Source organism: Culex pipiens, chromosome 1 (assembly GCF_016801865.2).
Source record: "Culex pipiens pallens isolate TS chromosome 1, TS_CPP_V2, whole genome shotgun sequence".
Classification (NCBI taxonomy): Eukaryota; Metazoa; Arthropoda; class Insecta; order Diptera; family Culicidae; genus Culex; species Culex pipiens.
In genome coordinates this window covers 18,425,277-18,451,969 of record NC_068937.1, presented here as the reverse complement: position 1 = coordinate 18,451,969, position 26,693 = coordinate 18,425,277, and the positions used below count along the sequence as shown (strand labels likewise).

At 39.9% G+C, this 26,693-nt stretch overlaps 1 protein-coding gene across 1 annotated transcript in view; it reads left to right on the top strand.

Annotated features, from left to right (window-relative positions):
• LOC120415621 (pituitary homeobox homolog Ptx1) overlaps positions 1-25,999 on the top strand; it is a 60,190-nt gene extending 34,191 nt beyond the window's left edge. Inside the window, 6 exon segments of the mRNA XM_039577218.2 lie at positions 452-735; positions 23,281-23,846; positions 23,904-24,089; positions 24,091-24,130; positions 24,132-24,288; positions 24,641-25,999. Of these exon segments, the coding sequence (XP_039433152.1) occupies positions 452-735; positions 23,281-23,846; positions 23,904-24,089; positions 24,091-24,130; positions 24,132-24,288; positions 24,641-24,696 (1,289 nt within the window). The 3' untranslated portion in view covers positions 24,697-25,999.
• The last annotated feature ends 694 nt before the right edge of the window (positions 26,000-26,693 follow it).

The window sequence follows — 26,693 nt, the reverse complement described above, 5'->3', positions numbered from 1 at the left end:
CATCTGTCTGATTTGAGTAAATTTCACTCAGAATTAAACGAAAATTGAGTGAAATTATCTCAAATTTGACTCATTTCTGAGTAGGTCCGGTTGTAACGAAAACTGAGTGATTAGAAATGAGGGTGCACTTTGTTTTGGTTTGATTCCGGATGTTGCCATAATGTTGAACTGTCAAACGCTTCTACGGCGCATCTACTTTGTTTTGATTTGATTTGATTTCAAAATACGCCATAAAGGTGAGCTGTCAAACGCATTTACGACGCAGCTTCAAATCAAAACAACTTTTTTGTTTTGTTTTTATCCCGATGAACTGTCAAACTCGCCATAACGGCGCAACTTCCTCTACACGACAAGCCAAACTTATGCAAATTTGTTTTCCTCTCTCAAACTCACCGATTTCCCCGGAAACTATTGATTGACAAAGTTTTAATTGATTTCTCCCTTCCTTCAGTGACCCGTGTCGACGCCTCTTCGGTAAAGACGGAAAACATCAGCAGCGGGATGTCCCACGACGACGGCGGTGGGACCACGATAGCGGACGCCGGGGACGGCAACTCGGGCGGCCCCGCAACCAAGAACGACAAGAAGAACAAGCGGCAGCGGCGCCAGCGGACCCACTTTACGTCGCAGCAGCTGCACGAGCTGGAGCAGACCTTTAGCCGGAACCGGTACCCGGACATGTCCACCCGGGAGGAGATCGCCATGTGGACGAACCTGACGGAGGCGCGGGTTAGGGTGAGTGTCAAAAGTTGGGTTGGGGGGTGATAATCGGGAAACATTTCGGGGACTTTTTGTTATTCATAACTTTTTTGAGGTGGGAAGTTCAGAGTTTTTCGGAGAAGGGTTCCGGACACCCCTTTTTCGGGGTGTTGGAGGAAAGGGATGACAGACGGTTTGTTCCATAATGGTTTTATTGTTATTAGATTCAAATAGATTCACAATAGGGCGATATGACCCTACTGTTGAAGGTTTGGAATTGATATTTCAGTAAATATGGTTTGCAGAACGGAATCATTAAAAGACGCCGACTCTTAGGAGCTGCTGACTCTTAGGAGCTGCTGACTCTTAGGAGCTGCTGACTCTTAGGAGCTGCTGACTCTTAAGAGATGTTGAATCTCAAATGACTCAAAATGAGCCTTAAGTTACGCTGAATATACGTCAACCATAAACAAAGAGGAAATTCCTCTACGTCAGCATGCTGACATTATTGACAGTTGACAGACCTGCCATAATTGCGCTCGCCATAAAACCATTCTGTTGTCACTTTCTGTACAACAATTTCGCAACAGCCTACTCCCAGCTGAGTGACATGATCTGCTAACCTGCCAACAACGTGCTCCTCACTACTTTGAGGTTAGAAATCTGCCCGCCGGCATTATCATCATTTAGAGTGCCCTAACCTGGACGGCGCGCTATTTATGTTCTTCGAAAGCACCTCCTGGTGGCCATTTTTCCAACCGAGCACACGTGTGACACAACTCCGGAGAGAGAGCTCACCGGTACTTTATGGCGCGCAAGTTCGGGGGTGCAACCTAACCTCACTCGCTCCCCGAAACCGCTCTGGAGTTTATTTAGAGAGCGGCCGCCGCCGCACGACTAAAGGTATAAATAAACATAACATAATGCTAAAATATACATGCGTAGTCCTTTCAACGGCAGAAGGTTAATCCCCGCCATGATTAAGACAATAAATCTAGGCGGGATTACCGGGGAGACATACGTTTTGTGGAAGCAGCGGTCGTAGCAGGCGGCGGCGACGATGCGCGCGACATCTCTCGGCTCAACAGCTGCCGCTGCTGCACTGGAGTTGGTAGAGTTGTCCAGCCTGCTTGGATCCGCGGGCCTTTATGAGACATTATTAGTATGATTCACAGCCATGTGGGGGCTTAGGGAACTTGTCGCGGCTTACGAGTACGGGTGTGGATTTTGGCCAATTACGCCCGGTCAGCGGGGCTGGCAACACTGGTTGGACTGTCAACGCATTGTTCAAATTTCGAAACCTGACTTTTGTTTGAGTTTGGTAATCGTCAAATCAAGTTTGTTTTGACGTTTGCAAAGTCGACGAATAACTGTCATCGCTACACGCTGAAGCAATCTTACAAAGGATGCTTTGTCAACGCAGAAATTCATCAAAACCGCAATAAAGCCAATAATAATCGAGACGACAACAATAGAACTCGTCCCATTCTTCCCTCCGACTGCGAAAAGAACAAAACTAAACATAAGTTATCCCGCTTAAATGGCCCTCGCATTCAAATTTTCCCCCTTTTCCGACAGGCAAAAGAAAACATAACCTAGCTACAATATGCCAGCTATTGTGTTTGGAAACGCACCCAAATCTGCATACGATACTCCCCCCGTGGTGCGTAAACCCGACCTTCCCGGAGGGGTGAAATTTTCAATAAAATTTCCCCTCTCTGACACTTCCCAGCGGATTTGGACGACCCGGAAAAAAAGGGTGTCGCATAAAATTACAATTTTATCACCATTAATGAAGGCGAGCCGGCGCGAAAATCGATCGAAATTTTTCGGGTTGAAATTGGTTTCGAAACGCAACTGTCAGCGTTTGAGACGTCAAAGTGCCATAACGTCGGTTTGCTATAAAACGCACTCCGAACGTAAACAGAGCACAGTCAAGAGTAAACAAAAGTGCGAAATTTTTGCTCATCGCAACCTTCGAAAAAAAAAACTTTCGTTTGTTTACATCTCGTTACCGTTTGACAGGACGACAATTACAGCCGAAAATTTCACTTATTTTCTAATCAGCTTGCATAATTTAATCCGAAAAGCGTCAATCAATTGAAATTTTGGTTTTAAATCGGACGAAAACGCAACTGTCAACTTTGAGGCGTCAAAGCGCCATAACGTCGCTTTGCTATAAAACGCACTCCGAACGTAAACAAAGCGCAGTCAAGAGTAAACAAAAGTGTAAAATTTTTGCTTATCGCAACATTCAAATAAAAAAAATCGTTTGTTTACATCTCGTTCCGATTGACAGGTCGAAGATTGCATTTATTTTCTAATCAACGTGCATAATTCAATCCGCAAGGCGACAATCGATCGAAATTTTGGTTTGAAATCGGTCAAAAACGCAACTGTCAGCTTTGAGACGTCAAAGCGCCATAACGTCGGTTTGCTATAAAACGCACTCCGAACGTAAACAAAGCGCAGTCAAGAGTAAACAAATATGCTAAATGTTTGCTCATCACCACCTTCAAATAAAAAAAAATCGTTTGTTTACATCTCGTTCCGATTGACAGTTGACAGTATTTTCTAATCAGCGTGTATAATTCAACCCTAAAAGTGACAATCGATCGAAATTTTAGTTTGAAATCGATCGAAAATTCAACAGAGTTATTTACGTGCGCATGTATTGCGTGAACGTACACGAAAAAAAGTGAGGTTAAATTTTGTCCGGCCAGCAAAATCAAATGGTGCGCTAGTGTGCGTACGCGAAACGTCATAAAGCTCTACTGCAAGCATTGAAACGTCAAAGCGCCATAATGTCAATTGCTATAAAACGCACCCGTAAGGTAAACAAAGCGCAATCAAATGCAAACAAAAATGCATTCGCTTCTTATCGCAACTTCCACCGAAAACAAAACGCATCGTTTGTTTACATCGTGCTACCGTTTGACAGGTCGAGAGTTCTAACGAAAATTTCTAATCAGCGTTGCATAAATCAATCCGGAAAACCGACAATCTTATCGCAGAGGGGTCAATTTCCGTGATAATGTTGGTTGGAACGGTGAAAATTTTTAATTTACAGGGTTTCCCCTAACCTAACCTCAAAAAAAGAATAAGAAAATATCTCACGCGTGCCGACCGACGGCGTCGTTTAGCTGTCAAATTTATTTTTTCCCTGGAGGTGGTGGCCCGGGAAGGATGTCCACCGTCGCAGGTTATTAAATCTGGCCTCGCCGGAAATTTCGGGGTCAAACTTTCAATTAATTCGGTAATATATTAGATTAATGGCGGCGGTTAGCGATGGTGGAGGAGGAAATTTAGGGTGTTTTCTGTGGAAAGTTATTGAATTAGAATTTATTTATGTTGAAAACGTGTTTACAAATCAATTAAATCAAATTCATTTTGTTTCAAAAAACGTAACGCCTAGCTATCAAAATCTACACGATAATCAAATTCAACCTATTTTTGAGTTAGTTACACAAAAATTCAAAATCACTCAGAATTCAACGAAAATTGAGTGAAATTTAATCAGGTCTGAATGAAATAAACTCAAAATTGACAGCAGCCTCATTTACTCATTTTTGAGTAGGTCAAAAAACAACAAAATTTTCAGCAGATGCTAGCCGTGACCAACCTGCAGAATAACCCTAGCGCCCTTTTGAAACACATTTAAACAAACATTCAACTGTCAATTCACGTTATGTCTGATGCTTTGTTTACTTTCGGCTGCACTCGAAGTGAAATGCTAGCAAACTAGTCAAAAATAAACCCCAAACAAAATGTCAACAAACGAAAAAACCATCGAGCTACCGTTTGTAAACACGGTTATCGAACTGCGCTCTGATAGAGCTCGTCTTGCTCGTGACGCGTACCTACTATTTGTGGGCCCGATAAGGAATTTTAGGGCAGTCTAACCGAAAGGTAGCCCGTCTACCGTCGGGACAGCAGCCCGATTAGACGTAAATATTAGCTCTGGGCACACAAGTTGCGTGGCTACTGGAATTGGAGAGCCTTTTTTCGGGTTTGTTTACAAATTTGAAGTTACTCTTTACAGCGAGAAGTTTTTGTTGCAAATTTTCAGTACAGTGGTGCTGGATAAAAACGTAACGCCCAACTGTCAAAAACGTGCACGCCAACGTAATTCAACCCACTTTTGCGTTAAATCTGCTTTTGTTGCATGGGTTTGTCTCGAATTCAAACTGTCACAAGCATACATGTTAACGAAAATTAACCCAATTTTGACTACGCTTAGCTCATTAAAAACCGTAACGCCCAAATGTCAAAATCCCTAAACTCTAACCAAATTCAATCTAGTTTTCTCAAAATCACTCTTTTTCGTATATTTGAGAACTTTTTATAGCAAAATCATCCTCTCACCTTTAAAAGCCTCCGGCATTCCCTTTAATCTGTCAACCGCACACATCACCCTGCGTTGACATATTCCGCTTACTTAATCATTCCGAACCAGGCCGGCAAAACATCTCACCCAAGACGCAAACCCGCGCGCATTAGAGAGAGGTGAAAACTTTTGCTGATGCGGAGACAAACGATGCGTAAAAAGGGCATAAATTAAAAAGTTTTTCCCCCCGTTTTTGCGTGTATAAATTATCTGGGCTCCGCACATTCCGGTGTGTGTTTGTGTGCGAGTTTTGCGTGACGCATTCGCAGAGTTAGGGGGGAAAGCGCCACCAACCATCAGACAGCAATGGCGGCCTCGCACTCACTTTTGAGGTTAGGTTCGCTTGAAATTTGGACGGATTGACAGCACTGTTTATTTTAGAGGGTAGAGCTGTCAAAAAAACGTAAGGCTGAACTGTCAAGCATCCTACACGCTAATGAAATTTAACTTAATTTTGAGTTTCAAAAACGTAACGCCTAGCTGTCAAAAGCTTAAACGCTAACGAAATTGTACCCAATTTTGAGCTCAGCTGAGCTGTTCAAAAAACGTAACGCCCAACTGTCAAAATTCCTACACGCTTACGAAATTCAACCCAATTTTGAGTACAACCTACTTTTGCTGCACGAATTCTCGATGAATTCGTCCCAATTTCAACCGTTCCAAGCTAGGTTCCAAGCCGCGTTCGACCCACTATTCCCGACAAATATTCCACGTGACTAACTTTGAGATTAATTGGGGGGCGCGCACGCACGGAAAACGGGGACAACTTTTGCTCGCAAAAGGACGCCCTCAACCCGTTTTTTGCTCCTTTTTAATTAGTTTCGCTCGCCTTCCCGCAGTCAAGAGTTAAGCCGCTCGAAAAAAGGGTTTTGTTTGTTTAAAAATTTGAATTATTATCCTTTTGGAGGCAACTTTCCAAGATGGCGTCCGCTAGGGGACGCCGTCCGGAATAAATCATCCCGGTCGTATTTCATCTTCCGGGACGTCTTTTGCTTATATTTATTGCCCGACGCATTTAGTAATAATGTTTGCGCTTCGCTCAAAGGTACGAGGACCACGAAGCAGATGAGGCGACAGATGAAGTGAAATGATTTTAATTACTTTTCCAACGAGTACACCTGGAACACATGAATTATGGCCGTCCCCTCTGGGGACGGAGTCTCCGGAAGGAGGGGCCGCCCACATTTCGAACAAGACAGAGAGTGCCGGCTTTAATTGATTAAATTATTATCAGTTACCGCACATCTTGCCTGGAGCAGGACTCCTTTGTCCTAAGACCTGAAATTTTAATTATTACATTTCTCAGGTGTGTGTTCTGGACAGCTTCCGGAGCTTTTGCGGGTCCTGGTCAACTGCAACTGGTTTTGCTCCGATTGCAGCCTGCTTCAGAAGGCTGTCACATTCTCCGAGCTGCAGGATTTGTGTGAAGGTGGAATGATTTATGGTTTTCCTTGTCTTCTTACCGTTGAGAGAGGGGGAGGAGGAAGGCCAGGGACATGTGGCTTGGCTTGACCAGCTGGTGTCACTTTGTGAGGACCATTCCGAGTATGCGGGAAGTGGCCGGAGTTGGTTTGCATTCAGATAGTGTCGGAAATCTTTTAATTGCACTTGGGATTTATCTCCGAGTCTTTGTCTTACTTGAATCTAACTTTGCGAGCCATTGCAGCAAAAGTAGGCTAAACTCAAAACTGAACTGTTGAGCGTGCACGTTTGACAGTTCAGCGTTACAGTGTTACCAATTCTAAGATAAGGTTGAAGTTAGCCCCTCGAGAATGACTCAATCTAATCCACCAAAACACTAGTGTTTTGGTTATAAAGCACTCGAACCGTTCCCTGAAATCCCGTAATTCCCGCAACAAAGTTTAACCAGTCCAATTTGTCATTCCTAGACCACAACAACACCAGCCCCTTTTCTAATCAAACTGCAAACAGTCGCACTTGAACTTGCAGAACTCAAGTGGATTACATTTGTGTCACGGCGAGAAAAAATCCCATCGAAAAATCTCCCAAATTTTAAATAACGCACATAACGCACGCCGTAACGCTCTCACCAAACTGTCAAAACGTCATCCCGACATGCAAATTTCCCGGCGTGCCTTTTTATGGCGCTCGCGCGCCATTATGGCGAGCAAATGTCAAACACAAACACTTCAATACCCATGGCCTACGTGACTAGCGCAAATTGGCGGGTTCGCGTGCCCTTTGGACACCATTCCCGTTGTCAACGCGAGGTCAAACCGCCCGGGAATATCCGGATCGTCGTCGGTGTCGATGATCCCGCTGGCAACGGTGAAGAGGGGATTTTCCCACTTGGCGCGCCCAAATCCCCTAATCCGGCCGCACTTGAACTTGAATTCCCCCGCGCCGGGTTGTTACCGACGGTGACGAACAGCTGATGTGACACCCGGGTCGATGACTGGTACGGCAACCTTTCTAAATCCAGCGGAATTAGAACCGGATTGCGACGGGAAGTAAACAAAGTGACGCGCGGGGGCTAACCTCACCCACTCTCAACGAGAATAAAAAGTACACATTTTATGAATGCAATATATTGCGGAGTCGGTAATCCGGGTACGACGTATTTACGTTTCCGCTGCGCGGAAGAGGCCAGAATGTCTGGGCTCTGTAGGAGTAAGGAACGACGACGGCGATGCTCGTAAACCGCTTCGACAGATAAATCGACGGTGCATATTCCGCACGTTCGGTCCGTAAAGAATAGATGCTGAGGGAGGGCTGCACTCCCCGAATGGCCAGGTCGATAATTCCTGCTGGCACGGGATTGGACACGGTAAAAATTGTAAACGTCAACATGTGTACTAGATTGTTGCCGGGTTTTTCCCGGAAAAGATTCGAACTTATTACCGTTTGCAAGCGGTGATGTAAACAAACTTTTCGGCACCTTCGACAAACGTCAAAACCCAACAAACTTGCGAGGTTTAAGCGCTTCTTGCATCCTTATCACTCAGTTTTCATCAAAATCGAACCTACTTAGAAATGAGTTAATAGGGCATCTGTCAGATTTGAATTAATTTTACTCAGTTCTGGGTAGATTTAACTCAATTTTTGTTAAATTCTGAGTGAAATTCACTAAAATCTGACATTTCTGTGTAGGTTCGTTTTTGACGAAAACTGAATGATTTTGAATGAGAGTGTGCCAATGAAGATGATGACAGCGATTGTTTTGACAGCTCGTCCGTAACGCATGATAACAAAATCCCTGTCACGAAATATTCTTAAGAGCTGGATCTGCCAGAATCCGGCTAGAATGGTCGAACATTTCTGCTAGAATACTTTAAGAACATACAGCTCTATTAGAACTATGCTAGAATCCTGCTAGGATGTCGTGACTGAATTTTGAAATGTCAATTTTTATATGGGTTTGACGTTAGCTTCAAAACAAAATTGTATCGGTTTTGACAGCTCGCTCGTAACGCATGGTAACAGATGGTACGTTCGTTTGAAGATCCGGTGCGGCACTGAGTGCCGCACTCGTCGGTGTCAGTTTTGGTTCAATCGAACGTCATTTGTCAGTGCGCGTGGAACTCGCATGAAACTGAAAAAATATCGAGTGCGGCACTAGAGTTTCAGTTCCAAGATGGCGGCGAAACTCGTGCGGAACTAGCGCGAGTTTCTTCAAAGAAACACTTTGACAGCTCTGAGTGCGGCACTCAGTGTGGCACTAGCCATCAAACGAACGTACCAAGAGTTACTTTTGGAGTTACTCAAATTCTTTCAACGGTTATGAATCTAAAATTTGGGGAATTAGGATTTTTTGGAATTTAAAAATTTGAGAATGTGGGAATAAAGTACAGAGAAATCTCTTTTTACGCGGTGCGTTACGTTTTTTAATTTGTCGATTTCTCTGGAATGACGCAACATTTTTGCAATCTTTTTAAAGCAATTTGTAGGTTTTGTTCAGATCTACAACATGCTTTTTGAAGCTTGAATGGTTAAAGGGAAATCGACGAAATAAAAAAACGTAACGCCACCGCGTAAAAAGAGGTTTCTTTGTATCGGTAAATGTTTTGACAGCTCGCTCGTAACGCATGATAACTGAATTACTCAATTTCTTTCAATGATTATGCATCTAACATTTTTGATATCTGGAATTTTGAATTTTTGGAATCTTAATACAGGAATACTGTATTTAGGGAATTTAGGAATCTGGGAATTTGGGATATTCGGAATCTGGAAATCTCCGAATTTGGGTGTTAAAGATTTCGGAAATTAGAGAAATTGAAAATTTTAGAAGGGATTTTGGAAAAAAAGGATTTTGGGAACTTGGGATTTCGCAATCTGACAATTTGGGATTTTCTGAATCTGGGAAATTTAGATTCTGGGAATTTGTTATTTTCTGAATCTAGAAATCAGGGAATTTGGGAATCTTGGAATCTGGGAGTTTTGAGATATTGGATAATTGAGAATCTTGGTTTTTGGAAGTCAAGAAATCTGATAATTTGTTAATCTGAGAATCTGGTTCTGGAAGTTTGGAATTCTTAGGGATTTCGGGAATCAGTGATTTTGGGTATTTGAGAAATTGTAAATTTTAAAAAGGAGGAAATTTGGGAATATTTTTTTTCGGAGCTTGGGAATCTCTGAACTTGGGATTTTGGATTTTGGAAATCTGACAATTTGGCAATTTGGGATTTTAGAAATCTACGATTTTGAAAATTTGAGAATCTGGAAACATGAAATTTGTTGTATGGGAATTTAAGAATTTGGGAATAAGGAAATTTAAAAATTTGGGAGCTTAAAAAACTGAAACTAAGGGATTTTTGGAATTTGGGATATTGGATATCTGAGAATCTGAAATTTAGGGATTTTTGGAATTTGGGATATTGGATATCTGAGAATCTGAGAACATGTGAATCTGGGATTTTGGAAGTCAGGAAATCTGAGAATTTGTAAATCTGAGAATCTGGGAATCTGGAAGTTTGGGAATTTTAAAGTTTTGAATCTGGGATTTTGGATATTGAAGATTTTGGAAAATTGAGAATTTGTAAATTTGAAAACAAAGGAATTTGGGAATAAAAGATTTTGGGAACTTGGGAATTTGGGATTGCTGAATTTGGGAAATTTGAGAATGAGAGAACTTGAACATTTGTAGTACAGGAAATTTGGGATTTTAGAAATCTGCGATTTTGAAAATTTGAGAAATGGGAGTCTGGAAACATGAAATTTATTGTATGGGAATTTAAAAATTTGGGAGCTTGAAAAACTGAAACTAAGGGATTTTTGGAATTTGGGATATTGGATATCTGAGAATCTGAGAAGATGAGAATCTGGGATTTTGGAAGTCAGGAAATCTGAGAATTTGTGAATCTGAGAATCTGGGAATCTGGATGTTTGGGAATCTTAGAATTTGGAATCTGGGATTTTGGATATTGAAGATTTTGGAAAATTGAGAAATTAAAAATTTGACAACAAAGGAATTTGGGAATAAAAGAACTTGGGAATTTGGGATTGCTAAATTTGAAAAAAAAAAAAATAGAATCAGAGGACTTGAACATTTGTAGTATGGGAATCTAAGAATTTGGGATTTGGAATTTGGTAATCAGGAAACTTGGAAATCTGGAAACCTGAGAATCTGGGATTTGAGAGTCAGGAAATCTGAAAACTTGTTAATCTGAGAATCTAGGCATCTAGAAGTTTTGGGAATCTGGGAATTTACCAATAAAGGATTTTGGGGAACTTATAAATCTGGGAAATCGGAATTTAGGAATGTGAGAATATGGAAATCTGACAATATGGGACATTGAAAATTTGGAAATCTGAGAATCGGAGAATTTGGAAATTTGTAGTAAGGGAATTTGAGAATTTGGAGTTTGGAAATGTGGAAACTTGGGATTCTGGAAACCTGAGAATCTGAGTTTGTGTATCTGAGAATTTGCTAATTTAAGAATCTTGGAATCTGGAAAATAGTTAATTTAATAGCTTGGGATTTGAGGAATTTGAGAATTTGTAAATTTGAGGATTTGGGAATCATGAGATTGCACGTGCAGCTGAAATATTGGAAGTCAGGAAATCTGAGAATTTGTAAATGTGAGATTCTCAGGTTTTGGATAAAGGATTTTGGTAACTTGAGAATTTTGGAATTTGGGATTTCGGAATTTGGGAAATTTGAAAATCTGGATATCTGAAAACTTGTAAATTTGTAGTATGGGATTTAAGTATTTGGGATTTGTAGTTTGGAAAGCTGGGATCTTGAGAAACTGAGAATCTGGGATTTTGCGATTCAGGAAATCTGAGAATTTGTGAATCTGGGAAATTGGGAATTTAATAATGTGAAAATTTGACGATTTTGGAAGCATGAAGGGTAAAGAAAAGTTACGTTAAATGTAACGCATGGTAACGCAAATCGCCCTTATGTTTTCAACTGTGCCCCGGCAAATCCCCACAAGGGCGAATCCCATTATAACCCGAATGATAAATTAAATATTCCAATACCTATTTTGGTTGGTCGGTCGTTCTGCAACTGCAACCGGACCAGGAACACAAGTGGTCAATTCCCGTTGTCGAACCGGGCTATGAACAACGAGCGTCCGTGTTCTCGACTCTGTGCCGTCGGCGAACACAGTCGTAAAGCATTAAACAATCGATGGTTGGAAATTTATGGCCACTGCAGTTCTTTTTCCGCTCGGACAAGGAGGTTGCAGCTTCACTCCGGAGTTTTACTCCTTTGTTTATGGTTTTGACGATTTAGTGCGATGATAGAGCTGCTGTTTGTTTTGGTTTTGTGAAACCGTCTACCGGTTGGCAGGATGACGTTCCGGGAAGATTAGAAAAGTCGACACTGTTGAGATTTATTGGTTTGAGGTTAGATTTGGATTAGGCCCTTTTCGGAAAATGCCCTCAAATGTCAAACGTGCGTTATCAGGCGTTACGCGGCAGTTTTGGACGCTTTAAACAGCAGTTCAATCAGCGAGTAAGTTCTCACCGACAAAACCAACATCCGCCTCCTAGATTGCCCGTCAATTTGGACCTCTCGCGTGACGCTCACGCTGATTTAAGGACACGACACCGTGTCAATGGATTAGGCGCGGCAACGCGCGCCATCATCGCCGCGTAATCCCTGATTTACACACCCCGTTCGATGACGGAGCTTCCCACCACCGGAATTTAACCTAATTCGTAACGCGAGCGTAATTTTCCCACCAGTGTTGATTTTGTAGAGATTTTTGAGAGCAAAAAAGTAGGCCATGAAATTGGAGCGCGTGCCGCGCTCGCACGCGTAACGCACCGTAAAATTGCCCTGACATTAGTAACGGCTCGTTACGCGAGCGCACCCGTTACTAATGTCTTAATTTGTGGGAGAGTTTCGGCGAGAAGAAGTCAACCCGAATTCGACGAGACTTCCCGCTGTCCAAACGTCGTCAAAGCCTACTTGCACGCAGGGATCCGGGCGTGCAATAACAATTACAGCTTAATGTTTCCTTAATGTCCCCACATGTTCCGGAGTCCCGCGAGGGGTGCGACGTTCATTAATTCTGGTGAGATTTTTTCCTCCGTTTTCTCATCGGAGGGGACGTTTCCGCACAGTTTGACTTCTCGATTTTGGTCGGGGTGTTTGCCGTTTTATGATCATTTATAATGCGAACGAAAACATTTATTATATTGCCATATCACAAACTCACACACACGTGATTCCCGGGGGGTGAGCGGAACTGTCAGTTCGGCAAAGGGGACCGGCCAAAGGATTAAGGAAACCAAAACTATTTATTAGATTTGACTTTCTACCACCCCTGCTGCGGTGCCCGGACTGTCATCGATCGAAGTTTTTTTTTGCTTTGTTTTCTTTTCGAATTGACAAAATATTGAGCGACCCCTCGACGCGCTGTCACTATTGTGATTGATACTTTGAAAGGCGCGAGAACTTTCATTCATCATAGGACCCTGCGGGTCCTCTGCCATCACCTGTCATCGCGGCAGCTTAGGCTCTGGCAGCACTGCCGCGACTGACAGCTTTTTGATGTTTAATATAAATTTTAATTTATTTTTAATCCCTTCGCGATTCCCGGGGAAGGGAGTTGGCACGGTACGATAACTTATCAAATGTCAAAATGGGGTTTTACTTTGTTGGATTTTTATTGCTTGTCCAACCCCACCCCTCCCCTTTTTGACGGGAAACTGGCACCACTGTCTATCGCGCAGTGTGTCTAGGTGAGATTAAAATGGGTTGCATTTTTGCCGATATCTGTCAGGGGAATAAACAACAAAAAAACGACGACACTGCAATTGATGGAACACAATGCGGTGGCAGTCGAAATGAAATAAAAATAGGCATTAATAAATAATGCCAATATTAAGCAGATGATGTATGATGCCGAATTGTTGGCGCTGCTGCACTGCGGAGTGCATAAATCCCGGGGTTCTGACGTGGCGCACCAACTGCGGAATTTGGAAATGAGTCGAAAAATTAAAATCTATATCGGTGCCGTTGGCAGGCCCGGGATTAACCTGGACGTGGATTCGGATCAGCCCGGTTAAGCTGGCCGCACTGGCTGGCTTGTCTTAAATCTTGGGGAGTTTTATTTTAATTAAATCTTCTTGCGGGATAAACCACAATCAGCGAGGTGTTAATTGAGTGGTAGGAATTTGTGTGAATTTACGAGTTTGTCACGATTAATCTATCTACTGGTTGAAGAATATGAGTCAAATTGAAACGATCTTTCAACACTGTAAAATATCTTAATAATGCTTTCTATGGTTTAACTCAAAAATTACGAATTCCTCGTCACAGTGCAACCAAAAACCGAGCTCGAGCTGTCAGTGACAGCCTGTCACTGTCCCTGCGAAATATGTTAGCTGTCATCGGACGGTAGGCCTTAAAAACAAGTTGGAAGTCGCATGACAAACAACTTTTGCGAGAAACAGAATGCAGATTCTAATGCAAACAAACCAACTTCTGCACGGAGAGACTGAGCCCAGAAATTTTAACAATTAAAATTGTTGATTTTACTTTCGTGAATTTTAACAAAAACGTACTTGTTACTGCCAATATTCCGTTAAAATAACTAAAATTTAGCATTAATTTAATAACCTGTTTGTTGAAAATGCTAGAGGCAAAAAGCTAACAGATTTCCCGAACTCGAATGAACGTGCTCGACTGTTAGCTTTGGTTTTAGGAAAATCAAAAAAATTGTTGGTTGAATATAATTAACAATTGGTTGAATATTTAAAAGATGAACTTGGGTTTGTTTACGTCTGTCATTTGAAGCCAGGATTCGAACAAGAACGGTCGATTTGTTGAGTCTGTGTTGTTAATTATGAAGTGAGAGGATGTGAAAGGTGCAAATCAAACTATTTGGTTAATGTTAAAGGGAGCAACATCAAAGTAAACACTGTTGCAACTGTGGAGGTGCAATTGGTGAGTAAGCTTGTTGATGGTTTATTTGCAGGTGATAAACTATGAAGAGCAAGACGAGGACATTCGCAATGGGAACCTCTGATGCGAGGGGACTTTATGATAATGTTTGGAGGAAAGAGAGGGGCAGTGGAAGGAAGAGGCGGGCCAACTCTTGCACGACAATACTTGCACGGGCAAAATTAACAAAATGTTGGTTAATCTAAGTAAGTATAGGTTTAATTTTTCACAACAATTTATCTATTGTGATTTTAATTAGAAAACTGAATCATCAGGAACCTTCGTGCTTACGATGGATACAATTTAAATGAACCATTATTTTTTCAGAATCATCAACCATAAAATACATGGAAATCCGTACACATCATATCAAAATAAAAATTCGATGGTGGGAAATGTCTAAAAAAAAATAAAATTTATAAAAGATATACAAAAGAAGATATTAATATTTTAAAAATGCTGTTGAAAAAGACTGCTCAATAAACTGGTAAGTAAAACTCAAAATATTGTTTTCAGGAATCGGAGTACGTTGAATAAATTGAATCAAATGCAATGAAAGTTGCCAAAAGTAGTTGTTAAATTAGTGCAAACTTGGTAAGTAGCATTATTGATATTTCTTGTTAATAATTACATTTATTTACGTTCCTTTTATCAGTTTAGAGCCGAAATTATTTTTTTTATTAGATTAATAATAAATTTCATATGTCTATTTGCAGCAAAAGGGGCGCTTTGGTGTAAATTCTGTGTCCAACCACAAGAAAAATAACTAAATATGAGACCGTTGTAGATGATGACGACTTATCGGATGTTTTCACAGTGATGGTAAGTGAATACAACACTTAATTGTATACAACATAATAAAAATATAAGCTTAAAACTTGGTGAAAATTTTACTCGGTTTCTACTTTTAAGGAATTGACGAGAAATTAAACATCCTTTTTGAACATGTTTAACAAAATTTGTAAAATGCTTTTTCTATTATAATTTTTTTAAACATTAATCAAACTTAACATGTTTTATAATAAAAATTTAAAAAAAATAAGTACAAGTACAACAAATTAATTTGTGAGGCATTATTATAAAATTTACTGCAAATTCAATAAAAATATTGCTAACAACAGCTAATTACTGACTACATGTACGAATATTTTTCTGTATTCAAGTAAGACATTAGTTAAAAATATAGCTAGAAATTCGGCCCAGCCTGTATCGTTAAATAATTAAAGAAAATATATAGAGACACTAACATAAATTATGTTTAATTAAGAAATGTTTTGTTATAAACCACTAATAATTTGCTGCATGCAAAAATATTTCAGTTGATACAACGAAAAAAATTGTTAAAAAATAGTTGATAAATATGGTCCAGCCTGTTTTTTACAGAATATTTAACAATATTTCAGCTGAAAACAAAAAAAAATAGTTAATTTTCTGAAAAAAATATTCTAGCAGTCGACTGCTAGAATTTTTTTTCGGTCATTTAACCAACCAAAATGGCAATTCTAAATATTTTTTTAGTTTCTTTTACCTACTGGTGGTCAGCAATTTCGGGTTAACAAAATCAACAATCGATTGTTGAAAAAAAGCTGTGTAAAAAATTAACCCATAGTTTTAGTTAAATTAACCAAGAATTTCTTAAATCTGCCCTGGCCGGTCTCTCCGTGTGTGGCACTCTTAGATGTGAACGTGTTAGTAAATTTTCGACAAAACAAGACTAGACTTACAAAGAAACGTCACTTTGATAAGAATTAAATTGGAAAAATAATCAACAATGATGCAAAATGCTTTGTTTGTTTACAAACCTTCTTTCGCCCTTAAGCTCTGTTGCGCCAATTCGAGTTCAAAACTAGCAAATCAGAGAGGTTGTAAACAAAGTGTGTATCCTGTGTATGCTTGAAATGAGTGTTCGTATGTCAGAGTGTTTGCTCTCACCGATAAAAACAAAGAACTGTCACTTTCCCAAAATAAAATACATATGAACATTCTTTTGTCAGGGTGTTTGCACTTACACTTGAAAAAATACAGCTATACAGCTGTCACATTTAGAAAAAAAAAACAAATATTAGTAGAATTTGTAGTTGAAAACGGAAGTAGAATGCTTTGTTTGTTTACAAATCGATTCTGCAAACTGAGTGAAATTCACCCAAATCTGATAAATGCCCTGTAATCCATTTTTAGGTAGGTTCGGTTTTAACGAAAACTGAGTGTTTTTGAATATGCGTGCAGCGAATCATTTGTTATGTTTTCGGCCGAATTCTACCGGAATCTTATCTGCTGAATTATAAAATCATAAGGGCACCCAGTTAACAAAGTGTTTACACTTCGTTTTTGACCCGTTGTTTTGTTTGTTACAGAATCCAATCTCTCTCTAACAAAAAATAAACAAAAAGCTTATCAAAAAATCTCGTGTTTGATTTGAAAAGGTCGCAAGTGTCAGTGAACAATTTTGTGCAAAATATGCTAATTTAATGTCTATTTTTTTTTAATTAAAAATAACTTTGTTGGGAGCTTTCCTAACTTTAAAGAGTAATTGTAAGGCAGGGCTGTGGAGTCGGAGTCGGAGTCGGAGCCGGAGTCGGTGGAGTCGGGTCTTTTTGGGGACCTGGAGTCGGAGTCGGAGTCGGAGTCGTAAAAACTCGAACAGCTGGAGTTGGAGTCGGAGCCGGAGTCGGCTAAATTTTATGAGCTGGAGTCGGAGTCGGAGTCGGAGTCGAAAATTTCTGATAACCCGGAGTCGGAGTCGGAGTCGGAGTCATCTCAAATGCAAAAAAAAAAATTGACCAAATTTAATCTAGTTCTCTCTGAAAAAAGTACACACACAGTCATCTTTTACCCTGATAGCGAATGTCTTGGAGGTTTTAAGTTAATCATTTTTCAGGGAAAAAATACGAGGTACAAAAAAAGATTTAAAATAATAATTGCTGTTTTTGGAAATCGGAAAAAGTCACTGACAGTATAACTCTTCCAACAAATATTCAATCGTTATAACAATCTATTTCTAAGAAATCAACATGTGCATTTTGTTTTAAACTAAGTACAAAAAAATCAAAGTGTTGCATTTAAAATATTTGAAACTGACAAAAATTATCAATACAGTTGCAACTTATTTTGAAATAATCATTGAATATGTTAAATATATCGATTATCTTAATGTTTACTATTTCTCTACTAAAATCTGAGAATGTTGATCCTTGACAAACTATTTTGATATCGTTGCAAAAAATCGTTGAACAAATCTCAAGATTTCAGTACCAAAAAGTACACAAAATTAAAATATTATTCAACCGGTAATAATTTTCTCATATTGTATGTCCCACGCCAATATTTCGGAAGGTGATTATCATTGCAAATCAATGTACCTAAAAAAATGTTTTTTGGAAAGGTCCTTTTAAAATGACCTAGAAAATATTTTACCTGTGGATTTTGGTTTTTATCCAATATTTTGATATTTCATATATTTTGAAGGAGGCGCACGATCATTCATAAAGCTTCGTTTTAGGTGAAGATTCAAGAAGTATTGCGCGCCTCCTTCTGTGTATATTGAAAATTTTAAAATTTAAATAAATCAATAATTCCTAGGTAAAATATTTTCTAGGTTACGGATATTTGAAAAGGACCCCTGAATTATCTTTTCCATGAAGACATTTTTTAGATACCTTGATTTGCGATCATTATCTTTAAATAGTAGTATATGCAACAAGTTGCAAAAAGAAGTTGTTTTAAGCACGAGTCGTACATTTATCCAACGAGGTTTACCGAGTTGGACAAATACGATGAGTGCTGCAAAAAAAAAAAAAAACAAGTTTTGCAACGAGTTGCTTACAACATTTTTTGTAATTCCGAAAAACGCTTTTTGAATGGAATTTTATGTCAATTATTCATGTGTTAAGTAAACTCACCGTTCAAACAAAAAAATATTGAAAAATGTTACTTTTCGATACTAGTGCTGAACAGTTCAACTTTTCAGCACCCATTTCAAGTGGAACTTTTCAGCACTGGTGTTGAAAGGTATAAATTTTGTTATTTTTGGTAGGGAAAAGTAGGCCGTTTCGTTTCTTCAGAAGGACAGGAAAAGTTGACAGTTTCACAGCGGAATTGCAAAAAAACAGTTTCGTTTAAAATTGTTATTTAAAAAACAAGGTGACTTTGATAGATAATGTGCTTCTTATAAATGTCAGCTTAAAAGTGTGCAAATTGAATTTATATGTTAAATCGATCATTAAGGCCAGGTTTCTTTAAATGATTCATTCAAAAAAATTGCAATTTAGTATTAAAATATATAAGCTTTTTATATTTTAAATGTAAATAAAACAAACAAGCTAATTTGAGGTTAAGTAAATAAAACCCAATTTAATTACAAAACTGTTCTTCTGAAAATGCCTTCAAAACTGGAGATAGTTTTTGAATTCTGTTTCAACAATGTATAAAACTTGTAACCTAGAAACTTAGAGAGTATTTAAATAATCCTATTCATCAATGTTTTCAAAATAATAGTTAACAAACTTTTGAAACATTTAAAAAAATGTGGAGTCGGAGCCGGAGTCGGAGCCAACAATTTGTAGAAAGCTGGAGTCGGAGTCGGAGTCGGCTAGAGTTGGTAGGCCGGAGTTGGAGTCGGAGTCGGAGTCGGTTGGGACTGAAAGCCGGAGCCGGAGTCGGAGTTGGAGTCGTCTAATCTCAGAAAGCCGGAGTCGGAGTCGGAGTCGGAGTCGCTTGAAATATGACCCGACTCCGCAGCCCTGTTGTAAGGAATTTCGTATTTTTTTATCGATGTTTTTTTTTATTTGGATGTTTTTATGTGGTTGAATTTCACATTAGTCTGTGGAACAAATATGTATTATTTGCGAATTAGGGATGCAAAATCTGGTTCTATACATTAATGATATTTTGAATAAATGATGATTTTTGTATGATATTTATCAGGATTATTTTTAAAAGTGGATGCAACATTAAATATGATTAAACTTTTTTTTTCGAAAACGGTGTATTCAAGATTTTGGCATTTTCAGATTGATTTTTTTTTTTAATAAATCGTTAATTGTTTTGCATTTTTAATATAATAATAAAAGAAAAGTACCCTTTCAAAAACATTTTGCAAAAGCTGAAAATCCTTTTTTCATTTTTCCATTTTTTCATATATGTTCAAATTCAAACCTAAATGTATAAATTTTTATTTTAAAAATGAGATTAAATACAATTTCGACACACTTTTTTCATTTTAATGTAAAAAAATATTGACAAGACAAAAGTTCACGATTGATCAACTATGGTCCCCATAGAACCAGTTGTCAAAAAATACGCTTTATCGCTGTGATCAATAGTAGCAGCAATTTAAGGCAAATTCTAGGACCCAATTGACGATATCTCGGAAACTAATCATTTGATTTCCAATGTTAAATAATGAAACTTGTGTGAAATTTTGTGTTTTTTTTTTCATAAATTTAATTTCTTTTTTAAAATCAAGGATTTAAAAAAAAACATTTAATCCGTTGTAAATATTTTTCAAAGTTTATGCCCCTCTCTCTCTTATTCAAAATCGATAAGAAATATCACCCCCGCCCCCCTCTCGTTTTTTGGCAAAGTCAGGGATTCCACATCGTTTTTTTTAATGTCTGTAAAAAAGTCTGTGTATGTCTGTGCATTTATCTAAAATTCAAATATATTAATTTATAGTCATGGAATTCCATCAGAAATTGCGTTTTTATGCATTTTAAGACTAACGAAATAAGTTTTGGTTGGTATTTTTACAAAATATTAATTTAATGGAGTTTTTGCAAAGTTTGTACACCTCAAAAAATGTCTGGCACAAGCTCAAATGTCTGTGAAACACATTCATATCTGTGTATCTGGCATCCTTGGTCAGAGTCGAGGGACATAAACTTCAAAAAATAGTTGAAACGGCCTGATTTTGTACACTCTAAAATATTAAATTAGTTTCTTAAATAGGCAGCTGTTCATACTGAAATGATTTTTTTTTTCGAAAGTCAGGGTCTTGAAAATGAATTTTCCAGTTGATTTTGTTATAGGGCTGATAAGGACCATAGCTATGTACATTGGACCTCTTGAAAGAGCAAGCATGTATTCAGAAAAAATAGTTGCAATCTAAAAGAAATTAACCTTTTTTGCAACTTTTTATAACTAAAGGAAGCCTGAAAAGTATTTTGATGAATAAAAAGACAACTTTTGGGCTAAAGAGAAGCATGGGCAATTAATTCGCTCATCTAAAAATTTGAAGAAATTTTGGTAAATTTGTCTCAGAAACATTAAAAAGTGTTTGATCTTCCAAACAACATTTTTTGGCCTTTTTCAAATGTTGGTGGTAAATTCTTAGATACTCTCAAAAGGTGCTATGTAAGACTTTTTAAACAAATAAACGAGAATTTTAGTTGAAAACATTCCAGAGATATTCATAAACGAGAGGAGAATTTGATGTTTGTTTTTTGTTTGCTCCTTTATATAACATTTATACCTATAAGTGTGCAAGGCATTTGCTGTCAGTTTGACATGAGGCTTGTCAACTAGCATCTAACTTGAAATCAAAACAACCTATCCCTTATGGGTTTCCTATGCAGATAGGACCTTTTGAAAATTTAATCGAGAAATGATAATGATAACTACCCGCTTAGAAATTTTACGCTCCGTCTGGCCTTGGTAAGCCCGAATTTTTGCAACCAATCAGACTGATCGGGGCATTGCATTTTTCAGACGGTAAAAATTGACAGCTATTCGTATCGCCTGCTGTCATATTTTAAGATTTATTTAAGATATTTTAAGATTTATGGCAATCATCACGCAGAAAAATAAGGCATATTTGAATCAACAAAACGTTATGTTGATTTGAAAATCAAGATTTTTGTTGAATCAACGCTAAACGTCAAAGCAACTATTTCAAAACAACAAAAGATTTTTGTGGAATTGAGAAAATCAAGGTTTGTTTCAACGCAAAATCGGCGTTGATTATATTCTGGGTGCTGAAAAGACAGACTGCGTAACGTGATTTTTGAAAGCTCTCCACTGCTCCCCCACTAATAAAGCTGCACTACAGCTGTAAACATAAACAAAGTAGAAGGCTATGTTCAAGCTCAAGCGTGACATATTTTTTGCTGCTTAAGTGAATTGTTTTGAAACAATTAGGATCTGTTGATATTAAAGTTTTCGCTGAAAAATTAAGTGCTTTGCGCTTGGGATGGGAAGCCAAAAGAGGCCTTTTTTGTTTTCCACGTGATGACAAAACAAAATAAATTATAGATCGATCACAATACTTGCCACTTCTTGGTAGCATTTTGCGAACAGTAAATTGGTTCCGCTTTGACAGTTCTAAATTGAGGCCGCTTTGCGAACCACTATTCTGCACCCAGATTATATTCAACAAATTTTTAGTTGAATCAAACCACGTACAGGCTGATTCTACAACATAGTTTTCTGCGTGAATCTATCCTGGTTATTGGCCAATTTACATTGTTTTACCTGATTAATTTACACAGCACACTCTAAACAGAATCTGTTCAATTCCCCTCTTTAAACACAAACCCGATTCATTGTAATTTCCCTGATCCAAAGCCCAGCTCGTCCCCCAAAACAATACCCACTTTCAAGAGTCACTTCCGCCTTCGGCGGCAAAACCACGCCGCCGTGGTCAACCGGTCCCGGAAAGCCCGAAAACAAAGCGCGCACGGCCCCGCACACACAAAAGGAGATTCCGCTGACAAGAATATCCCGACACCGGTGAACATAACCTCCGGACTCGCACACACACACATGAATGCATTATGTATAATGACGCAAAGCCTTCCTCCTTCACCTTCCGGACGCGTCCGGCTTGGTGTCCGGATTGCCACATGTGTGGTCCTCTTTCGAAACGTCGCCGTCCGGACCAAACCTATTGTTCCTCGCCGGGCCGGGTTTTTGAATGGCGGATTAATCCGCCGGACTTTGTCCGGAGGCCTAGCCTTTTGAGTTCCGGGAGCCGCCGGAGGCGGCAGCGGGACAGGTGCCAAAATGAAGATGGTTTTTCGTGCCTTTGTCCGCTGGTCACGACGACGTCGACGGACAACAGCGTGCATTAATCCAATGGCCGGCGGTGTTCGACTGGATATAGTGCTGTTAAATACAGTGGTTCATGGGGGCAGGAGTGCCAACCTGGACGCGTCGGAACGCGGCCAGCTGCTAATGCTCTCAATTGCTCGCGCGGATAATGTGTGTCCTGGTTGGAGAGAGAGAGATGGTGTGGTATTAGAATAATGAGGATTGCTGAAATTGACAGATTTATGATAAATTATGGACGGGTTTTTGGAATTGGCTGTGAATCGACGGCACTGGATTCGAAATTGGGTAATTCTGGCTGATGGAGGGAGTTGGATCAATTAGGGAGCGGAATTGACAGCGGATTTCGTGGATGTAAACAAATGAGGTTGCACGACGTTTGATCACCTTGTCGGGCTACTTTCTTACTGGGATGAAGAAACGCAACGCGAGCTGTCAAACTTGTTTACACACTAAATGCAGTTCGACAACTTTCGAACTAAAATTGGTGTAAGAAAGCTGCCGTCGGCAGCCATCTTTTTCGCGGAGAACGCATCCCCGTCGGAACATTTGCTCCCCTCTCTTCAAATTGAATGTCGTTGGATTTCCTTTCATTTTCACGCACCATTTACGATTGCGTGCTTCCACCGCCATTTGCCGACGGGAAATCTGAATTGAGAGGGGGACCGCGAGCACGTGCGCAGTCAACAGTCCGCGTAATTGTTCAAACCGGGTAGAATGTTGAGGGGGGAGTCGGGCTATCCATCAAAAGTTTAAGCTAATTCCAGTCCATTTTCTCAACTTCCAGGTGTGGTTCAAGAACCGGCGGGCCAAGTGGCGCAAGCGGGAGCGGAACCAGATGAACGCGATCGCCGCCGCCGACTTCAAGAACGGCTTCGGGCCCCAGTTTGTGCAACCGTTCGCCGACACCGACAGCCTGTACTCGTCCTACTCGTACAACAACTGGGCCAAGGTTCCCTCGCCGCTCGGCGCCAAGACCTTCCCGTGGACGGTGAACCCGCTGGGGACGTCGATCGTGCCGACGAACCACCACCAGAACTCGATCAACTGCTTCAACACGACGGCGTCGTCGGTGGCGGCCGGCATGGGAACCGCCGGAACCATGCTGACGGGCAGCATGGGCACCAGCCTGGGCGGGACGACCGGCGGGACCGGCGTTTCGCCGACGCCCTGCCCGTACACGACGCCGACCAACCCGTACAGCATGTACCACCACCGGGCCGCCGCAGAACCCTGCACGGCGATGACCTCCAGCATCGCCACGCTCAGACTCAAAGCCAAGCAGCACACGTCCGGCTTCTCGAGTCCGTACTCGGCGCCCTCGCCCGTGTCCCGCTCCAACTCGGCTGGGCTGTCCGCCTGTCAGTACGCCAGCGTCACGGACACCGTCTGAGAAAACGCCCTGGGCAGCATGCTGTCCTCGTCGTCGCTCGTCGCCAACGTGTACAACTCCAGCCTCAGCTCCGGGAGTTCGCTCGTCGTGAACAACTCGTCCGACGGCGGCGGAGGCGCCGATAAAGATGCCGGTCTCGACGACGAGGACCTGATGGTGCCGGACGACGACGATGATCACCACCAACATCATCAGCAGCAGCACCGGAGGAACAATGGGGACGATATTCACGATTAAATCTGGAGGGGGGAGGGGACTTATCACTAGATTTGGGCAACTGTCAGTTTGACGGAACGGCGTCGGCGAAATCAAAGGTTTGCGTTATCTGTGACGAGGTGACCGCCGAACACGGATTAGGTGGCGCGCGGCTTATCGATCGCAGTTGGCGGAAAGTTTGGTTAAGTAGGCGCCGACGGGGAGGAGGAAGGGGAGGCCGCGGGAGCTGATTGATAAATTCAATGGAACGGCCAGTTTGGCGCCCGGGGGAAAGTGATTCGGGATGGAAATAGAACTTCCGCGTTATCGGGGTGATTTGGTGGGATTTTGGAGGTTATGTTGAGTGCTTTCAAAAATAAACATTGGACAAGTCATCGGTCATTACGGATGACTTGCCGGCTTGGGTGATCGATTGATGGCGCTATTTGATGGGTGGTGGTAAGAAATTCGGATTTGTTCTGCGAAACCACTTTTGGGTTCCAGAATCGTGGAAATATCACAACAAACACGATTTTTCTTCAAAACTAGATCGTTTTAGACGATTTGCTGCAGCCACTGTTTACCTTTTGCGACTTTCTGCAAAACTGTCACTGACAGTTCGAGCATAACGGTACACGCAAAACTGAAAATACTCAAAATCAATTAAATTTTGTTTTGAGTAATTGCGACGAAAATAATCTCAAAATCTTGCTTTTCCTTTGAAAAATTATCACTTTCTTCCAAACTGAATCGTTTTAGACGATTTGCCGTCAGTGACTACTGCGATTGTTTACCTTTTGCCACTTTCTGCAAAACTGTCACTGACAGCTTAAGCGTAACGGTACACGCCAAACTGAAAATACTCAAAACCAATTAGGTTTTGTTTTGAGTGAATTTTTGTCGACAAAAAAAGTCAAAATCTCACTTGTCACCGTGTACTCATTCTCCCACCAAAACGGCTCGCAATAAAAGAAAAACAAAAAGATCTGTCTCACTGCATAAGAAAGAGAGAGAGAAAAATGTGGGAGGTGGCTTAAGTGCTTGCACACTCTCACATGCTTGGCAGCAACACATTCACGAGTGTTTGTTGTGATTCTACACGGCAAATGTGTGTTGCCTCTCTTTCTCGTTTTCGCTGCCAAATTTACCACCCCACAAAAAAAAATTACGCTGTTTGCTGATTAGATTTCGGCGTCGTCGCAAAAAGATCAAAGTGAAAATTTATTTTTCGTGCCAACGATGGAAAAAGATAAGCCCCGAGTCAATCAAGTCGTTATCGAATTGCTGTCCCAAACAACAACAACAAAAAAAAAAGAAAAATGGATGACAACTCGGAATATCGTCGAAATTGTTCTTCAACTCATAATAAGATTAAAAAGAAACCTCACCAAACCGCGAGGCTGTGTAAATATTTTATATTTGTGCGACTTTTTTCATTTTTTCGGAAACTACACGCTAAACAAAGTCAAACCAAACAAAAAGGTACGCAAACTTTTTTCCTCTTGCCAACAAACCAAAAATGAAAGAGATCCTAAACTAGTTACAGAAAGACAAATAAATCGCTAGTGAGTAAAAGGTGTAGAATGATTCTCGTAGAAATTGAAGGAGTTTCTCAATTTCTGAATAATTTACGATCATTACCTACATAAAAATGTGCAATCATTTCCGTTTTACCCCATCCTTCTTTCCCTTTTCTATCTAATTTATTGACTAGTGAAAATCGAAATCGAACAAACACCATTCAGGTTGAGCTAAACTGTACAGTTGACGAAGTAATTCAAAGTATGCTAAAACTTAAGCTAATGATACCAAAAAAAAAAGTAAAATGCAAGCGAATCGCGATCAAATTAAACCACACAAAAATTGTAGATAAATCGGCGATTCGTTGGAGCACGAACAGAAACTAAAGAGAGAAAAATTAGAATCATAAAACAAACGCAAGAATTATCAAACAAACTCACTTCCTTTTTCAAATTTTCCGTACACAAAAAATCACACAAGCAAACGAGAGAGAGCTCAGTACTTAAAAGAACAATGTTTTGTCTAGTCAAATTTGTGTACAAGCGAATTGTCTCACTCACAAGTGCGCACAGGTTTTGCGTCAAGAAGGGTAGTGTAATTTAATAAAACAAAACGAAAAAGTCATGATGCGTAAAGGTCATCAAACAATGCCAAGCGATTCATTTAGTAAGCTTAAATTTAAACAAATACACGAACACACAAACAAAAACAAAAACGTATAGATTACAGATTAAACACACGAACAGAAAAAATACACAATTAAATCGTTAAGAGAAACATTGATAAAAGGTTAAGTTAAGGAAGTAGGAAGGAGAGGAAGAAAAAAACACAAAATTTCAAAGTAGTTAATAACTTGATGATCCCATAAGATATGTATATCGTGAACACAATAAGTCTTGGTAAGCTACCAGTAAAAAAAAACACAAAGAAGGTCTACAATAAAAATGAACATTACAAATTGAAGTTGAACTGTTGTTTGATTTATTTGAGAAATGGTCTGCTGCAAAACTATCCGAAAAAAACAATACAAACAATTCAAATTTAAAAGCGATTTTTCTTCCCATTTTTTTGTTATTATGTCTGTTAATTTA